This window comes from Lates calcarifer, linkage group LG16_LG22 (assembly GCF_001640805.2).
Source record: "Lates calcarifer isolate ASB-BC8 linkage group LG16_LG22, TLL_Latcal_v3, whole genome shotgun sequence".
NCBI lineage: Eukaryota > Metazoa > Chordata > Actinopteri > Centropomidae > Lates > Lates calcarifer.
The window spans coordinates 17,857,406-17,872,287 of NC_066848.1; the positions used below are offsets into that span (position 1 = coordinate 17,857,406).

The 14,882-nt window shown below is 39.4% G+C and overlaps 2 protein-coding genes across 2 annotated transcripts; both read left to right on the forward strand.

The window, feature by feature from the left end:
* Positions 1-225: 225 nt before the first annotated feature.
* mcm8 (minichromosome maintenance 8 homologous recombination repair factor) lies at positions 226-8,736 on the forward strand. The gene is given in 23 exon segments (XM_018660873.2): positions 226-568; positions 819-884; positions 994-1,076; positions 1,226-1,375; positions 1,651-1,748; positions 1,848-2,046; positions 2,244-2,329; positions 2,701-2,791; positions 2,793-2,847; positions 3,109-3,152; positions 3,154-3,184; positions 3,288-3,423; positions 3,545-3,575; positions 3,706-3,843; positions 4,068-4,128; positions 4,243-4,323; positions 4,913-5,108; positions 5,223-5,436; positions 5,538-5,681; positions 5,683-5,748; positions 5,909-5,985; positions 6,308-6,497; positions 7,342-8,736. Coding segments are annotated over 23 exon segments (2,673 nt in total). The 3' UTR covers positions 7,435-8,736.
* Positions 8,737-9,036: 300 nt separating this feature from the next.
* Positions 9,037-14,077, forward strand: crls1 (cardiolipin synthase 1). The gene is made up of 7 exons (XM_018660872.2): positions 9,037-9,624; positions 10,440-10,577; positions 11,021-11,150; positions 11,378-11,463; positions 11,636-11,704; positions 12,570-12,661; positions 13,519-14,077. The coding sequence occupies exons 1-7, from the start codon at positions 9,193-9,195 to the stop codon at positions 13,610-13,612; spliced, it is 1,041 nt and encodes a 346-aa protein (XP_018516388.1). The 5' UTR covers positions 9,037-9,192; the 3' UTR covers positions 13,613-14,077.
* The last annotated feature ends 805 nt before the right edge of the window (positions 14,078-14,882 follow it).

The following is a 14,882-nucleotide window of genomic DNA, read 5'->3' on the forward strand; positions in this document are numbered from 1 at the left end:
AAAACATTTTCTAATTTTTATTTTGGCATATATTCATTGTGCTTGTGCCCCTATGGCTGAATGGGGAAACTGATATAAATAACAACCAAATTATGTAGCAGATAACTTTTCAAGGATGTTGAATAATTGACTAAAACATCTCAAAAGAAGCTATCTTGCTTCGTGCTTCACTCTCACTACTTGTTGCTCTGTTTCTCCATCTTGCTTTGTCTCAGGAAAACAATAATGAGTGGAGGGGAATCCAGAGGAGGCTCCTGGAGGGGTGGGAGAGGAGGAAGAAGAGGAGGAGGAGGAGGTGGTGGTGGCGGTGGTGGCGGTGGTGGCAGTGGTGGCGGTGGCGGCAGTGGATGGAGAGGAGGTGGAGGAGGATGGAGAGGAGGTGGTAGTGGATGGAGAGGAGGTGGGGGAGGATGGAGAAATGGTGGTGGAGGATGGAGAGGGGGAGGATGGAGGGGTAGACCATGGAGAGGAGGATCAGGAGGAGGAGGAAGAGGTTCAGGAGGAGGAGTATGGAGAGGTGGAGGTGGTCTTGGGTCAGGAGGATCAGGTACCTTCGGCACTCAGAGGGGTGAGTTGCATTTGCTTTTTTTTTTTTTTTTTAACATATATCCAGTGAATCTGCATGTGCTCTTGTTTGGTACAGTAAAGGAGGGAGTGTGACAAAAGGTTCTCATTTTGCATGAGCTGAAAACAATTAAAATATGAAAGTATAATATTCTTCCAACATTTTATCTAGTGAAAATTAAATTATATATGAAAAGTTGTATCACTGTGCACTATAATTTATACAGCTGGCTGACTGCCATCTATCTCTTCAGCTCTTTGTCAGGTTACTCTGGATGCACTGTGTCCATACAAAGGATGGGCACTTTACTTCACAGAAGGTACATGTGTAGCACTGTTTCACATTATGTTATGGGTTACATATAGTTGTCATGGATGACATGTCTGTTTCTGTGATGTGTGTGTCTTGATATTTCTTTTTATGTGCAGGCTTCATAGAGAGTGCACCTACTGTGAAGAAGATCAAAGTTTTTGAGAAATATTTCACTTCCAGGATTCACCTGTATGACAAGGTCAGTCAGACTGTCTGTCTGTTTGCATGTATACCTTTCTGTTTCAAATTATAGAACTATTTTTGACATGCATTTTCTTGCAGGAAAACTTTTTTATTTTTCAGAGGAAACTTTCCATGTATGTTAAAGGACTATTCTTTTGTGTATAGGATGAGATTGAGCGTCAGGGCAGTATTCTGGTGGATTATGCAGACTTGATTGGAGACAAGACTGTGCGTAAAGCGCTTCCTGACCTAACAACAGAGCTGAAGGAACAACCAGAGTTGATACTCAACTCTTTGGGAGTGGCCATTCACCAGGTAGAGGCACAGAGTTGCTGTTATATGTAACATGAATGTTTGTAGTGTATTCAATACTTTTAATAGATGAATATTTCATATGAGAATGAACACTGAAGATGAATTCCTAGTATGTTATTCTTTACATTATCTCTCATTTTCAGCAGCTCTCTCTAAATATAACAACTAGAAATCTGAAACTTTAATATTTAAGATTCCTGTTAAGAGGCAAAGCATGGAGCTGCTCTGCTGAGAGATCAGTTGCCAGACTAATGATGTGTGTGTGTGGTTTTCAGGTGTTGACTGTAGATTTGGAGAAACAGGCTGCTGAGTTGCAAGGGGAAGAGCTTCCTGTTGCTACTCCAATCATCAACATCCCTCATATTAGCGCAAGGTAATGCACACAGTGATGTGCACTGAGTTGTTTGCTTAACACCTGTACAACTACAGATGCATGAATGAAGATGACTTTGTTTGTGTTAATTATCCACAGGCTGTATAACTACGAACCGTTGACTCCGTTGCGGACACTGCGTGCCAGTGTGTTTGGACGGCTGGTGTGTGTGAAGGGAACAGTGGTCAGAGTTAGCAATATCAGACCTTTCTGTACCAGGTTGGCCTTCATATGTCTGGGCTGCTCACATACCCAGTCTCTGCCCCTGCAGCATGGGAAATACGCTACACCTACTAAGGTATGCATATCCACGCACACAGTTCCAGCTTTTTTTTTTTCTTTGCTGTAATCTACTGTCTCTACAACTTACTGTACAAAAGTAATACTATGTACATTCATACAATTTCTTGTCAGAATGCGCACGTAGTCGTCTTTGACAGCATGTTATCATTATGATTTACATTTGTGTGTATGTATATGTGTCTTATCACCTAGTGTACCCAGCCTGACTGTCGCAGTCGTTCCTTCACCCCTTGCAGGAGTTCTCCTCTTACACATGCTGTAGACTGGCAGATCATCAAGTAAGTGTATCATGTGCTTATATATATATATATATATATATTATATATATATATATATATATATATATATATATATATGTGTGTGTGTGTGTGTGTGTGTGTATATGGGCATTGGCTGAATTACAGGAGTTACATGACTTTTATAAATATCTCCTGTATCAGAGAGGCAGTTACTGCACCTGGTTATGATGCAGAGTGCACACTACACAATGTGCTCTATCCTAATTTTGTTGTGGCAGGTTATCACTAATAAAAAATGAAATATTGTGCAAAAGTCACAGTTTTTCCCAGAACATATTCTGATGCAAAAATGTAGTGCATCTCTTACCCTGAGTCACTATTCCCATACTTTTCTTTGTGTACTAATTCAGGGTGCAGGAGTTGATGGGTGGGGAGCAGAGAGAGACTGGAAGAATCCCACGCACTGTGGAGTGTCACCTGACCTCCGACCTCTGTGACAGCTTGCGTCCCTGGAGACACTGTTACTGTTACAGGGATAGTTAGAGTTACCAATGATGGTAAACAACACTCAAACATACATAGATTAGAAGGTTAAATTTGGAGTAGTAATAGTTTTTGCCTCTTACTGATAAGAAATGGTGTGTAAAACTCTTATTATCTATACCTGTGTGTGTATATAGATAAACTACCAACTTATATTTATGTATGTATAAACATTCTGGAGGAGGAGACAAATATAGAAGTGCTCTCCTGCCTTCACAACCATTGTCACAGTGATGATAATCATGGCACACCTTAATCATACACTTTGTATGCAGGTATTTCCCGGGGAAATAAGGATCAGTGTATGTTCCTCCTCTATCCTTGAAGGCATTTCAGTCAGTAATACTAAAGGTATTGTAGCTTGTGTATTGTTTTTTTAAGTTGGATTCCAACTATGCAGAGCTGTTATATTTTTAATGTAACTGCACAATAAGGTGATTTCTTGCATGTGTAGGTCAGCCGTCCAAGTCGGGTCAGGGGTCAAGAGGGTCGCTTGAAGATCGTTCTGGCGGGGAGGAGTTCAGTCTGAAGGAGCTGTATGCCATCCAGGAGATCCAGTCACAGCCTGACCTGCTGAGAGTCATAGTGCAGTAGGATATTTATTGGCTACATTTTCCTGTTGGGCCATTTTAATCCTTTTTAGTATGATTTTAACACTGTGCTGTTAACTCATGTCAAGATTAAACCCTCTGATCTTCTTGTCTCTTTTAGCTCTTTGTGTCCTGTCATCTATGGCCATCTAGTAAGTTGTGCAATGCACTGCATTCATCATAAAGGAATATGAATGATTTGGTTAAATACAGCAATGGCATGCACACTTGATAGACCTCTTTTCATAAAAGTTATACACTTATTTTCATGTGTGTCCTTAGCTGGTGAAAGCTGCTCTTGCCTTGGCATTGTTTGGAGGCAGACAGAAACACACAGACAAGAACAGTGTTCCAGTCAGAGGAGACCCACACATCCTGATGGTGGGAGACCCTGGACTGGGGAAGAGTCAGATGTTACAGGTAACACAGAGTGTACACTGAACACTTAATATCACACAGTAATATCTGGCAGAGGTTTCAATAATGTCATTTCGTTACTCTTTAGCTGGGGTTGTAATTGTAATACATGCCTACTTTTTGAAGGTATCATACTGGATGTAATTAGGATCAGTTTCAGTGTGAGAACACAAACCTAATACTTAAATATGTGTGTGTTTTCTGTATTTGTGTTTCTCTCTGGTTAGGCAGTGTGCAATGTGGCTCCCAGAGGAATTTATGTATGTGGTAACAGTACCAGCACCACAGGTAAATTGTCAGTACTACTACTTAATTTACATATGCTTACTCTGACCAGCATTTCAGACCTTTTACAACATAATCAAGCTGGGAATGTATTATTTATTTATTTATTTATTTTAGGACTAACAGTGAATTTATCCCGAGACGCAGGAACAGGGGATTATGCTCTGGAGGCTGGAGCCTTGGTGCTGGCTGACCAAGGTAGGAGAGAGTGCAAACATTGGTTTTAAAGTGTATTTTGTCTGTCGTATGTATATATCATATATATTGACTTACTGTTGTGGCCTTAAGGTGATTACAGCATTTTTTGTTTGTTTGTTTGGTTGGCTTTTCTTTTTTTCTTTTGATACAGACTCTGATGAAGACTATGTTGAAATACTTGTCTCTAGCCATATTACTAAAGCTTTTCAATTAATTTTTTTCAAAGTTGATCCACCTCTCCCAAAAAATACTCCTTCTCTTCTCTCACCTAACCCAGCACTCCCTTTTGATTCCTCTCATTTCAAAAAAGGCGCAGGGTGTCAGACAAACATCTGAACTCACAGAGGAATAAAAAAAACTTCAGAGAAATCAACAGAATTGGAGATCCATGCTTTCCACACAGTGTTAGCTCTTACTGCCTGTAGTGGCTGAAAGCATGCAAAACTGCATAGAAAACCTGTTTCACCTTTAAATTTTCTCTCCATCTCATACTCTCACTTGCTTCTCTTTGTTTTCTCTGTCTACCTCATTGTTTTCCTGTACTGTCCTTATTCCTTTTTTATTCCCTTTCTCTGTCCATTCTCTTTAGGTTTGTGTTGCATTGATGAGTTTGATAAGTTGGGCAGCCAGCAGCAGGCTCTGTTGGAAGCCATGGAGCAGCAGTCTGTGAGTCTGGCAAAGGCAGGAATAGTTTCCTCTCTTCCTGCTAGAACCTCAGTCGTAGCTGCAGCGAACCCAGTTGGAGGACATTACAACAGAGGCAAGACTGTCTCTGAAAACTTGAAGTAAGTTAGCTCAGCAGTTGTTCAGTAAATGAAATGTGGTTTTTACTAAATGCTACAGGATATTACTGTATGCCTGTGTAAATGGATTTACAGTTGTGTATTTGTGTCTTTTAGAATGGGCTCGGCTCTCCTCTCTCGCTTTGACGTTGTCTTCCTCCTGCTGGACATCCCAGATGAGTCACATGACCGTCGCCTGTCAGAGCATGTCATGGCAAATAGGGTAGGAAGAGGCAGAACCAGCAGTGCCACAGTCACCAGGGCTAACAATCAGTTTGACACCTCCATCCTATTAGAAGACTCAGACATGCCACTGTCTGAACGTTTACAGGTAAAATAAATAGACCATATAAGCACTGTGCACACAAGACGGAGATTTAGTAGCTGTGAGAAACTCCTTTTTATTCATGCATTACATGTGTATTTTTCAAGATCCCTGCAGGTGAAACTTTAGACCCCATTCCAACTTGCTTGCTAAGGAAGTACATCAGCTATGCTCGACAGTACGTACGTCCCTCACTGTCTCCTGAAGCAGCACAGACACTTCAGGACTTCTATCTGTCACTAAGATCTCAGGCGGCATTCTGCTGATGCCACACCCATCACCACACGACAACTGGAGTCTTTAATTAGACTAACTGAGGTAGGCCTCTGTCTCCATGGCTAGCAGTGCATTCACCCACCAGACCTTTTAACATTTGATGAATTAAGACATCTGCTTTTTCGACTATAGTTTCAGGCTAACAAAAGAACCATTTTCCCTCTAGTGTCCCTGTATTTACTGTATGTGTGTTTTTGTGTAGGCAAGAGCCAGGTTGGACCTGAGAGAGACGGCTACTAAGAGTGATGCAGAGGATGTGGTGGAGATCATGAAACACAGGTGACACTACAGGAGCCTTTGTGTGTACGAGGGCTGCAGCTGACAAATATGGTCATTGTTGATTAATCTGCTGATTCTTTTTCTCATTGGTGCGTATGTATCACCTCCAATGAAGAATTTATTTTGCGCTCACATGTGGCAGCTGATTTTGTTAGTTCAGTTCAGTTCAGTTCTCCAAAAGTTTAAAAGTTTTTATTTATTTACAGCATAATATGTATATTTAAAAAATGATGATTTTATGTGGCCTTGGCTTTGAATGTACTGACAGCTGTAAATTTCTCTCTCTCCTGCTGTGTGTGTGTGTGTGTTGTGTGTATTGCAGTCTGGCTGATACATATTCAGATGGCCTGGGCAATCTGGACTTTGAGCGCTCTCAGCTTGGGTCAGGTATGAGTCAACGCAGTGCTGGAAAACGATTGATCAACGCGCTGCACTCTCACGCACAGAGGACCAATCAGAAGCAGTTTGACCTCCAGATGCTTCGAACTGTGGCCAGCAGTCTGAACATCAAGGTGAAAGCACTCAGATGCACTGAAAGACACATACATTATATAAAATCTGACTGTAAGCTCAACAGTAACAGAACATATTAAAGATGAGCATCAACTGATAAAAAAAAAAAGTTTCACTCATTGTTTTGAACCTCTTTCAAGTAACCACAGAAAAAAATACCTACTTTATGTGCACTTGCTTCATTTCATCTCCATGTGAGATGTTGTACTGCCTTTTGCTGTCATTTACAGTCGTGTTTCTCCTCTCCTTTCCTCCTTTCTGTTTCACCATGTGTGTGTCTAATTAGCTCCTCCTCACACACACAGAGCACAGCGGAGAGGTAGAGTGACAGGCTGACTACTCGTTATGTTAAGCCCAATAAAAGCTCCAACAGATGTTATCAATCCTTCTAAAACCAAAGACTGACAGACATCATCCAAACATCTGAAAGTCAGGCCAAAATACCAGCAGATTTTAAACACGCACTTTGGTGAGAGTGGCAAGGAAGCTAGTCTTGGCCAGAGCACTAACAGCTTTATTATGTTCATAATTATTAACAAACTGTCCAATGTCATCTGTACAGAACAACAAAATGTCACCCAAAAATAGTCTGAATGTTTGCAGAGAAACTGCTTCTGCAAACAATTAGACTTATCTTCCCGTCTCATCAAAACTGGCAGCCTTTGTCATAAAAAAAAGTCTTAACTCATTATAAGCTACTACATTGTTTTCGTATGTCTGTAATGTCTAACTGCAACCTTTCTTAGTAATTCAGGTCACGAGTTGGTGTCAAATAACCTGGTGATAAACTAAAAACACTACACTATATGCTTACATGTTTTTAAAAACATTTAAACTTTTTAGGTGGCAGACTTTGAAGGTCTGGTGAGTTCCCTGAATGAACAGGGTTTCCTGCTGAAGAAAGGAGCCAAGTTATACCAGCTGCAGACAGTCTGATCACTGACAGCTGTAACAGACTCAGACTACACACCTGCTCCATACTACAAGGTCAGTGTTTGGGATTATTGAAAAGGTTCTCTCTTTATAGAAAAGAAAAAAAAATGCTGGGGAATCCATTATCCAGACTACTTTCACCAAATAACCAGCAGACTGCAGTAGCAGAAAGGACAAATCATCTCACTGCTGAGAGAACAACACTCTCTGCAGGACCTCACAGCAGCCATGGTTTCCTGAATGAACATAAACTTCCCGCTAAAAAGAGGAACTACCCTGAGCTGACTAGAGTGCACACACCTCTATCGAAATAGTCGGCATTTCTTTACACGCGAAAAGCTTCCAACTGAACAAATGTATGACTGATCATACTTATGATTTGGTTTCGGTGTGATGTTTCACAGATACTAGTATCTAAATAAAGATATAAAAACATATCCAGAATTTTGAAATATATCTGGGTTTAGGCTGGTTTACACTAATAGGCAGGTACACTTTTAATTCAACAGTGCATTGTGACTTTGAAAACAACAGCTGTTGCAGAAAATTGTTATACCGGTATTTCAAAGTAAGGTTGGTCTTTGACGATATGTTGAATGTAAGAGAAACTGTGATTTACTTTTGTTTGATTATCATTTAATACTTGTGAAACTATTTTTGAAAACAGTTAAAATGTACTATATTTTAAACACCACAGTTATTTATGTGTAATATATTTATGTACATAAAATGACATATATATTATGTGTAAATATGTTGTTTAGTAGCTTGGCAAGTTGCTTCCAGTGATGCAGCTGGTCCTCAGTGTGTAGAGCATTTTTGATGAACTCATCAAGTGCAGTAGCTGCTGGATAACTGTTGACACAGTGAACACTCGTCCACTGAGGTTGTTCCTCATTCAATTCAAACATTCAACAATTGCAATGCAAGATTTTTTTCATATGATCTAAGTATCCAAAACTGCAGCCCCATTCAAACATTTTTAATCAGCAAAAAGCTCAAGACAATGAGCAGATATTACCTTTACTACTATGTGGTGTTGAGCTTCCAGATATATTGTCATCACATTTTTCCATTTTCTCAAACATTGGTTTTGAAATCAGCCTCGAGAATCTTGGTTGAGCTATAGTACGTTGATCTAAAAAGCTGCACATATGCAATATTTGCTTCTCATTTTTCTCTCACTGTTTTCTCAAATGTTCTGTATTATCCTCATACTTTTATCTGGTTACTTTCTATATGGTGTGCACTTTGTTAGTTAACATGAAATCTCCAGTTAATAAATTTGCTTTTCTGTAAATAACATTTTTGCTTTTTTTTTAAACTATATTAAAAGTGGCTTTGGCAATTTTAAGAGGAAATCTTCAGTAAATCATAAACAAGCTTCACCACAAGTAACTTATCTTTTTATTTTCTCAGATCCGATATGAAATAAGGTGTCAACAATATTTACTTTTTTATTTACAGCGAACCTCTTAAACTAACAATTATAGAGGCATTTTTATAATCTTCATATCAAGAGTATTATGAAGGTAGAGTTTCATCCCATGCTTTTATTTTGCTGATATAAAATAGCTAATTTCAAAATAAAAGCCTTGCGGCGGAAAATGTCGTTGGCGATTTTACGACGCCGTGTCCTGTATCATTTTACGGCAACATGGCAGCCTGCTGGCTACGAGCTGTGATCCGCTCGGAGAATCATGGAGCTGGAGACGAACAGTATTAGACCACGCGGTCGGTAACGGGGGGTCCGGGAAGGTTATGATGATGATGTGTTTTCAGAGGATTTCAAATGTTCGCTATGTGGTGTCCGCGCGGTGTGCGGGTGCGTGTTGGCTCCAGCCAGCGTCATGGCGGCACAGACACACACCTGTCACCGAGTGCGCGAGGTTGAAACAGTCTCAGGTGAACGGTTCGTGGTTTTTGAGACTCAGTGGGACAGACAGTCGCGTCGCGTGCTTTAGCGGTGTCCTCCCCCAGGTGAAACCGACAGCCTGGCACGAGCAAGGAGCCGTGCTTCTGTACCGGGGAGGTCACGAGAGGTCGGCGGCTAGCTTCCGGTCTCTGCTGTGCCCGAAAGTTCGTGGGCTTTGCAGCGTAAAGAAGAACGAGACACCGGACAGCTCCCCAAATGCGGACCGGAATGAAGTCAGTGCAGTACCGGGACACGGACTCTTCAAGTTCAAAGAGCTGGTGAGTACAGAACTGTCTCTCACTGTCCACTGTAGGGAGGTGTGTGTGTGTGTGTGTGTGTGTGTGTGTGTGTAGCAGGTAGAGGAAAAGGAAAGGAACACACCTGTGAAAAGTGTAACCACACACCATTAGTGATGGAGGAAGCTGTACAACCACGTAAAAGTACAACTGTACAATTGTGTTATTAGGCATTAAAGTAACACAAAAATATAAATGTAAATAATGTATTTGGTATTTGTATATTAATTTTCATTGATAGTTTTCATACTTTGGCTGGTATGACAATGAAATGGCTATTAAATTGCATTCTGTGGTGTGTCTGAAAAAGCCCTTAAATATAACATTGTAACCAACCAGAAAGCTTGAACAGTGCATTTATATGTAAACACAGAGATAAAAAAGCAACAAGTAGAGAAAGAAAGTACAATATTTAATTTTGAAATGAAGTAGATGTGAAAGTAACATAAAATGTATATACTCAAGCATAGCTCCAGAAAACTGTACTCTACATAGGGTAGATTCACAAAGCCAAGCTGATTTGTCAGCTGATATTAGGCCTACAGACATGTGAAAGATGTATTTTTAAGGAGCTTAGAAACTGTTGCTGTTACGTAGTTTGTCCACCAGAGAGCACTGATTGTTTTTTAACTGGCAGCTTTGTAGAAATCTTGCTAACAGCTTTTTTAAAGATCAAATTTAAGGGCCTTATTGAAAATGTTTGTATGGCTCTCTGTAAATGCTGTTATATGTTACTGTCATGTTAACTCACTGCTGAACTATGGAATAACACATGTATCTAATCTGTTTCTCTGCAGTATGAGAACCCATGGACGATCCCCAACCTGTTGTGTATGTGTCGCATTTTGCTTGCTCCATTCCTTGGTCACCTGATCATCCAGCAGCACTTTCACCTCAGTCTGGCTCTGTTTACACTGGCTGGAGCTACTGACCTGGTAATATAAATAAAGACACTTCCACTAAAACAGCTGTTGCACAGTTGGTCCAATATGGAGCTACACACCATTTCACAGTTAGAAACATTGCACTGCTGAGTTCAGTATATTTTCATCCGTTCAGGATTTAAATATTTTTTTCCTTGAGACATTTTACACATAGAAAATTATTTGTTTCCCATAAGTACTGAATTGTATTTCAAGTAAAACTTCTATACACTCTCGTAGTACCCACACTGAGGAGAGTTGCTTATTGTTCTTACTGATCTGTATTTTGACCCTCTGGATACTGATTATTAAGAGTAGACAACATTATGCCAGAGAACATTACCTGACATTACCCATGATTAATTTCTTTGTTGACACTGTCAAATATCCAAATTTGTTAAAAAAAAAAAAAAAAAAAAAAAACATTTATTGATTTATCTTTATCTCTTTCTCAGTTGGACGGTTACATTGCCAGAACATGGCCCACTCAGAAGTCGGCGTTGGGCAGTGCTCTAGACCCACTGGCTGACAAAATTCTTGTCAGTATTTTATACGTCAGTCTCACCTATGCTGATCTCATACCAGGTATTGGACTCTGTGTTTATGTTGTTTTTGCTCTGTACTTGTTTACTATTCATTTCAGGATGCAACAAAAGTAAAAGTGATGATCAGTGACAATAGAAGAGAAATTTACTTCTTTCAGTGTTCCATCTCACTGCATTTCATTGACGCTTGTAGTAATGATAACACTTACAATACGTATTATATTACATATAATACATATTTATTGTTTTTATTGTATTCTGTTTTAGCTCCACTGACGGCTCTAGTGATTTTCAGAGACATTGGTTTGATATCTGCTGTTTTCTGGATCAGATACAAGACAGTACCTCCACCAGTAAGACAAGTGTTTGTGTTTATTTAATACAATTTGAACACTGAAGCTGTAATACATTTGGTACAAGACCTGCCAGAAGTAAAAAGTGATATCAATGTAGTCTGCATCACCATTACATTATACTCTAAAAAAGAAAATGCATGTACCTGACAACCTTTCATTTTTTCTGCAGGTGACACTTAGTAAATTTTTTAACCCCTGCTACACCACAGCTCAGCTCAAGCCCACACTTTTCAGCAAGGTGAGAGAGAGACACACACACACACACACACAAAAATAACCACCCACTCTCTAAGTGCTGCGGACTTTGAACATTTTGTACATTGCTGGACCAAAGAGTAGATTTGGCAACACTAGAGTTTTACAGAATATGATGAGTGGAATGAGCGTGTAATTATTTTATTATTACTTTTTTCTGACTCCTCACAACTTGTGCATAAACAGTCACCAGATGCAGACGCTGATAATCTGGCACAGCTCATTACAGAACTTAAAACACAATCATGGGTATACTGTCATTTTGATGAAGAGTTGCAGGTAGAAGACTGATTATTATTCAAATTTGTGCATCCCAGTACTGCAGGGTTTTTACAGTATGCAAATGTCAAATGTGTAAAAATAGCAAATTTGCAGTTTGATCATTGCCACTAAACAGATTATTGCTTGTAAGCAACAGATCTGACAATACTGTTAGAAATGATCATCCCACTCACATAAAGGTTATTTCTTAAATTTCTGAATCTGCTACTACCTATACGTTTTGTATTGAGTCCTCAGTACTAGGAATGCTAAACTCTGTAGCATGAATGAAATCAGAAATCTCTTGTGCAAAAACACATTTAAATTCAGTGTCAAAATGTTCCTTTAAGGCTCTGAATAATTTATTTTGATACATGACTGTAGAATACAGCCATTCCTTTTTTTTGTTGTTGTTTTGTTCCTAGAACCAACCACAACTTTTGTCACATGCTGCAACAACTTTTCCAAAAAAATAATGAGCCAAATTTCATTTTCAAAGAGTCTGTGAATGTGAAAGATTTTTGTGACGTCATAGTATTTTTGCTCTGACTTAACAGGGTCTGTGTGTGTTTTATTTTTTGTGTTAGGTGAACACAGCAGTCCAGCTCTTTCTGGTCGCAGCTTCTCTGGCTGCTCCAGTCTTCCAGTATACAGACAGTGTCCTGCTGCAGTGCATATGGTAAACCACAGTCTATCACATACACATGCACATCCTAGTGCCATACACTTGACCTTAATATCCACGTTGTCCTTTACTTTGGTTAGTTTGGTTGGTTACAAAAAAAATTGCGCAGAGTGTTTTTGAATGCAAAGGGTTTCATCTCAGTCAAGCACATAACTGCTGTTTGTCCCAGCAGAGTGTTGTTAAGTGCGCTGACTCATTTCAATCTACAACTTGGAGTGAGCTGGAGTAGAAATCAGACTCAGGACAAACATGCTTTTGTGTCACAGTAACCTACATTTTTATGAATATCTACTTCAGCAGATTGTTGAACAGACTGACATAATGACTGTCATTGTTCATCACTGTTGTTTGTCTTGTCTGGTTGTTGTACTTAATTTTCATCACACGCACTGTGAAATGACACTTGACACACACTTGGTGGTTAGATTTATGATAAAACAGCAAAGCCATTTTTTACAAGTGTATTACATGACTGTTTACTAGTTAAAGTGAGATTCTACCTGCAGGTTTGTGGACGTTTGCTTGCATTTGTAATGATCAGAGATTTTCCAGTGGTTGATTGTATCCTGTTACTTAATTTATACATCTGAAACAGCATACATAATGTTATTATTTAAAATTCTATTTATGTAGCATGCAAAGCTTCTGACATAGTATGTGTTTTGATATTACCACAGCGTAATATCATCTCCTCATTAATTAACTATAACTAGCCACTGGAGAATGATTAATAATTCCTCATATAACACAATAATAACCTGACAGGAAGGGGATATAATGTGGTTAAAAGCATCTGAAATATACCAGTTAGGTGAATTACAGTATATGTCATTCGTTATGTTATATTGCAGGTATGTAACAGCGGTGACAACAGCAGCGTCAGGCTATAGTTACTGGCACTATGGCCGCAAGACTGTCCAGGTGCTGAATACCAGGTCACCATGACGGCCACACCAGAAAACACCCAGAAGGCAGAACAAAAGCAGGGAACAGCCGCCACAGAGACTCTGATCAGCCATGGCAAAAGTCAGACAGACAGATGGACGATCGCCAAGAGCACTGAAACCAAGTAGCTGTGACAACCGTTTATGAGTCACCATAGCAATGACATGTGGAAACCAACCAATGCCGCAGATGGTTTGCTGCAACACACTACAGAAACGCCTAACAGCAGCTCTGCCACCGGACCGACTGTGGACAAGAGACGCACAGATAAAAACAGCAAACACAAATATACACCATCTAACCACACATAGTACATACCTTTACACACACACAATCAAGTGATCAGGCAAGAGCTTCTGTTTTTTCTTAGTTTTATCAATCAAGAGGCTGTGATGTCAACCTAATCAGCGTCACATGAGTGTCAATTTTGTAAATCAGTGATTTATGATTAAAAAAGAAAATATGCTTTGGTTTGTCTCAGTATTTGTATGCACATGTGCATGTGCATGTTTTTAATACAGAGCTGGGTTTTCACAGGAAAAAAGACACATGTTTAATCTTATGAGAAACAAATGTGACAGTTGATCTATCTGAAATCAACAGTCAGGGGATTAAAAGACGGGTACAAAATGAGCTGACACACAACCAGGGCTGCTCAGGACAAGCACATCCTCTCAGACCCAATCTGTTAAGGTGGTCCTGAGGCCTCAAAAATCTCATCTTAATGCTAGAGCTTCAAATCATTGTGCTTAGTCAGTAGAGCAGAAACAGTTATTCTGTTACTGATCAGTTAAATAACATAAATTCAACCAGCATGTAATTTTGAAAATCATTTGAGTCATTTTCAGACCAAAATTATTGTTATTCAGTATGTTCTGGCATTTAATAGACAAACAGCAGTTTAATCAATAGTTAAAGTAGCCCTACTATTGATTAAGCTGTTGTTAATTGTGAGAAAATGCAGTAGTCCAAAATGCCCCCAGTAACATTAACTTACTCAATGGCTGTGGATGAAATTACCCTTTTGGCTAAATAGCACATTAACTTGACATCTACATTAATGCTAAATAGTGTGTGCTGCTCTTGAGTTCAAGGTGACCTCATAAATACAAAATTAAGAACAGAAGCAAAGCATCCCATTTCAGAAGCTCAAATGGTGAGTGCTTGTGTTTGAAAAATGAAAAAAAGATTGAAAATTATTTTTCAGGCAGTTTGTTGTTTGAGCAGTGCTGTGTGTTTCTTACTCAGGTAAGAGAATCTCCTGCTTATT

Bases quoted from the DNA above. Each gene is read 5' to 3' on its own strand.
- crls1 (XM_018660872.2), top strand. From the start codon at position 9,193: ATGATGATGATGTGTTTTCAGAGGATTTCAAATGTTCGCTATGTGGTG. The intron at 9,625-10,439 runs GTGAGTACAGAA...GTTTCTCTGCAG, and splicing joins TCTTCAAGTTCAAAGAGCTG to TATGAGAACCCATGGACGAT. The intron at 11,705-12,569 runs GTGAGAGAGAGA...TTTTTGTGTTAG, and splicing joins AGCCCACACTTTTCAGCAAG to GTGAACACAGCAGTCCAGCT.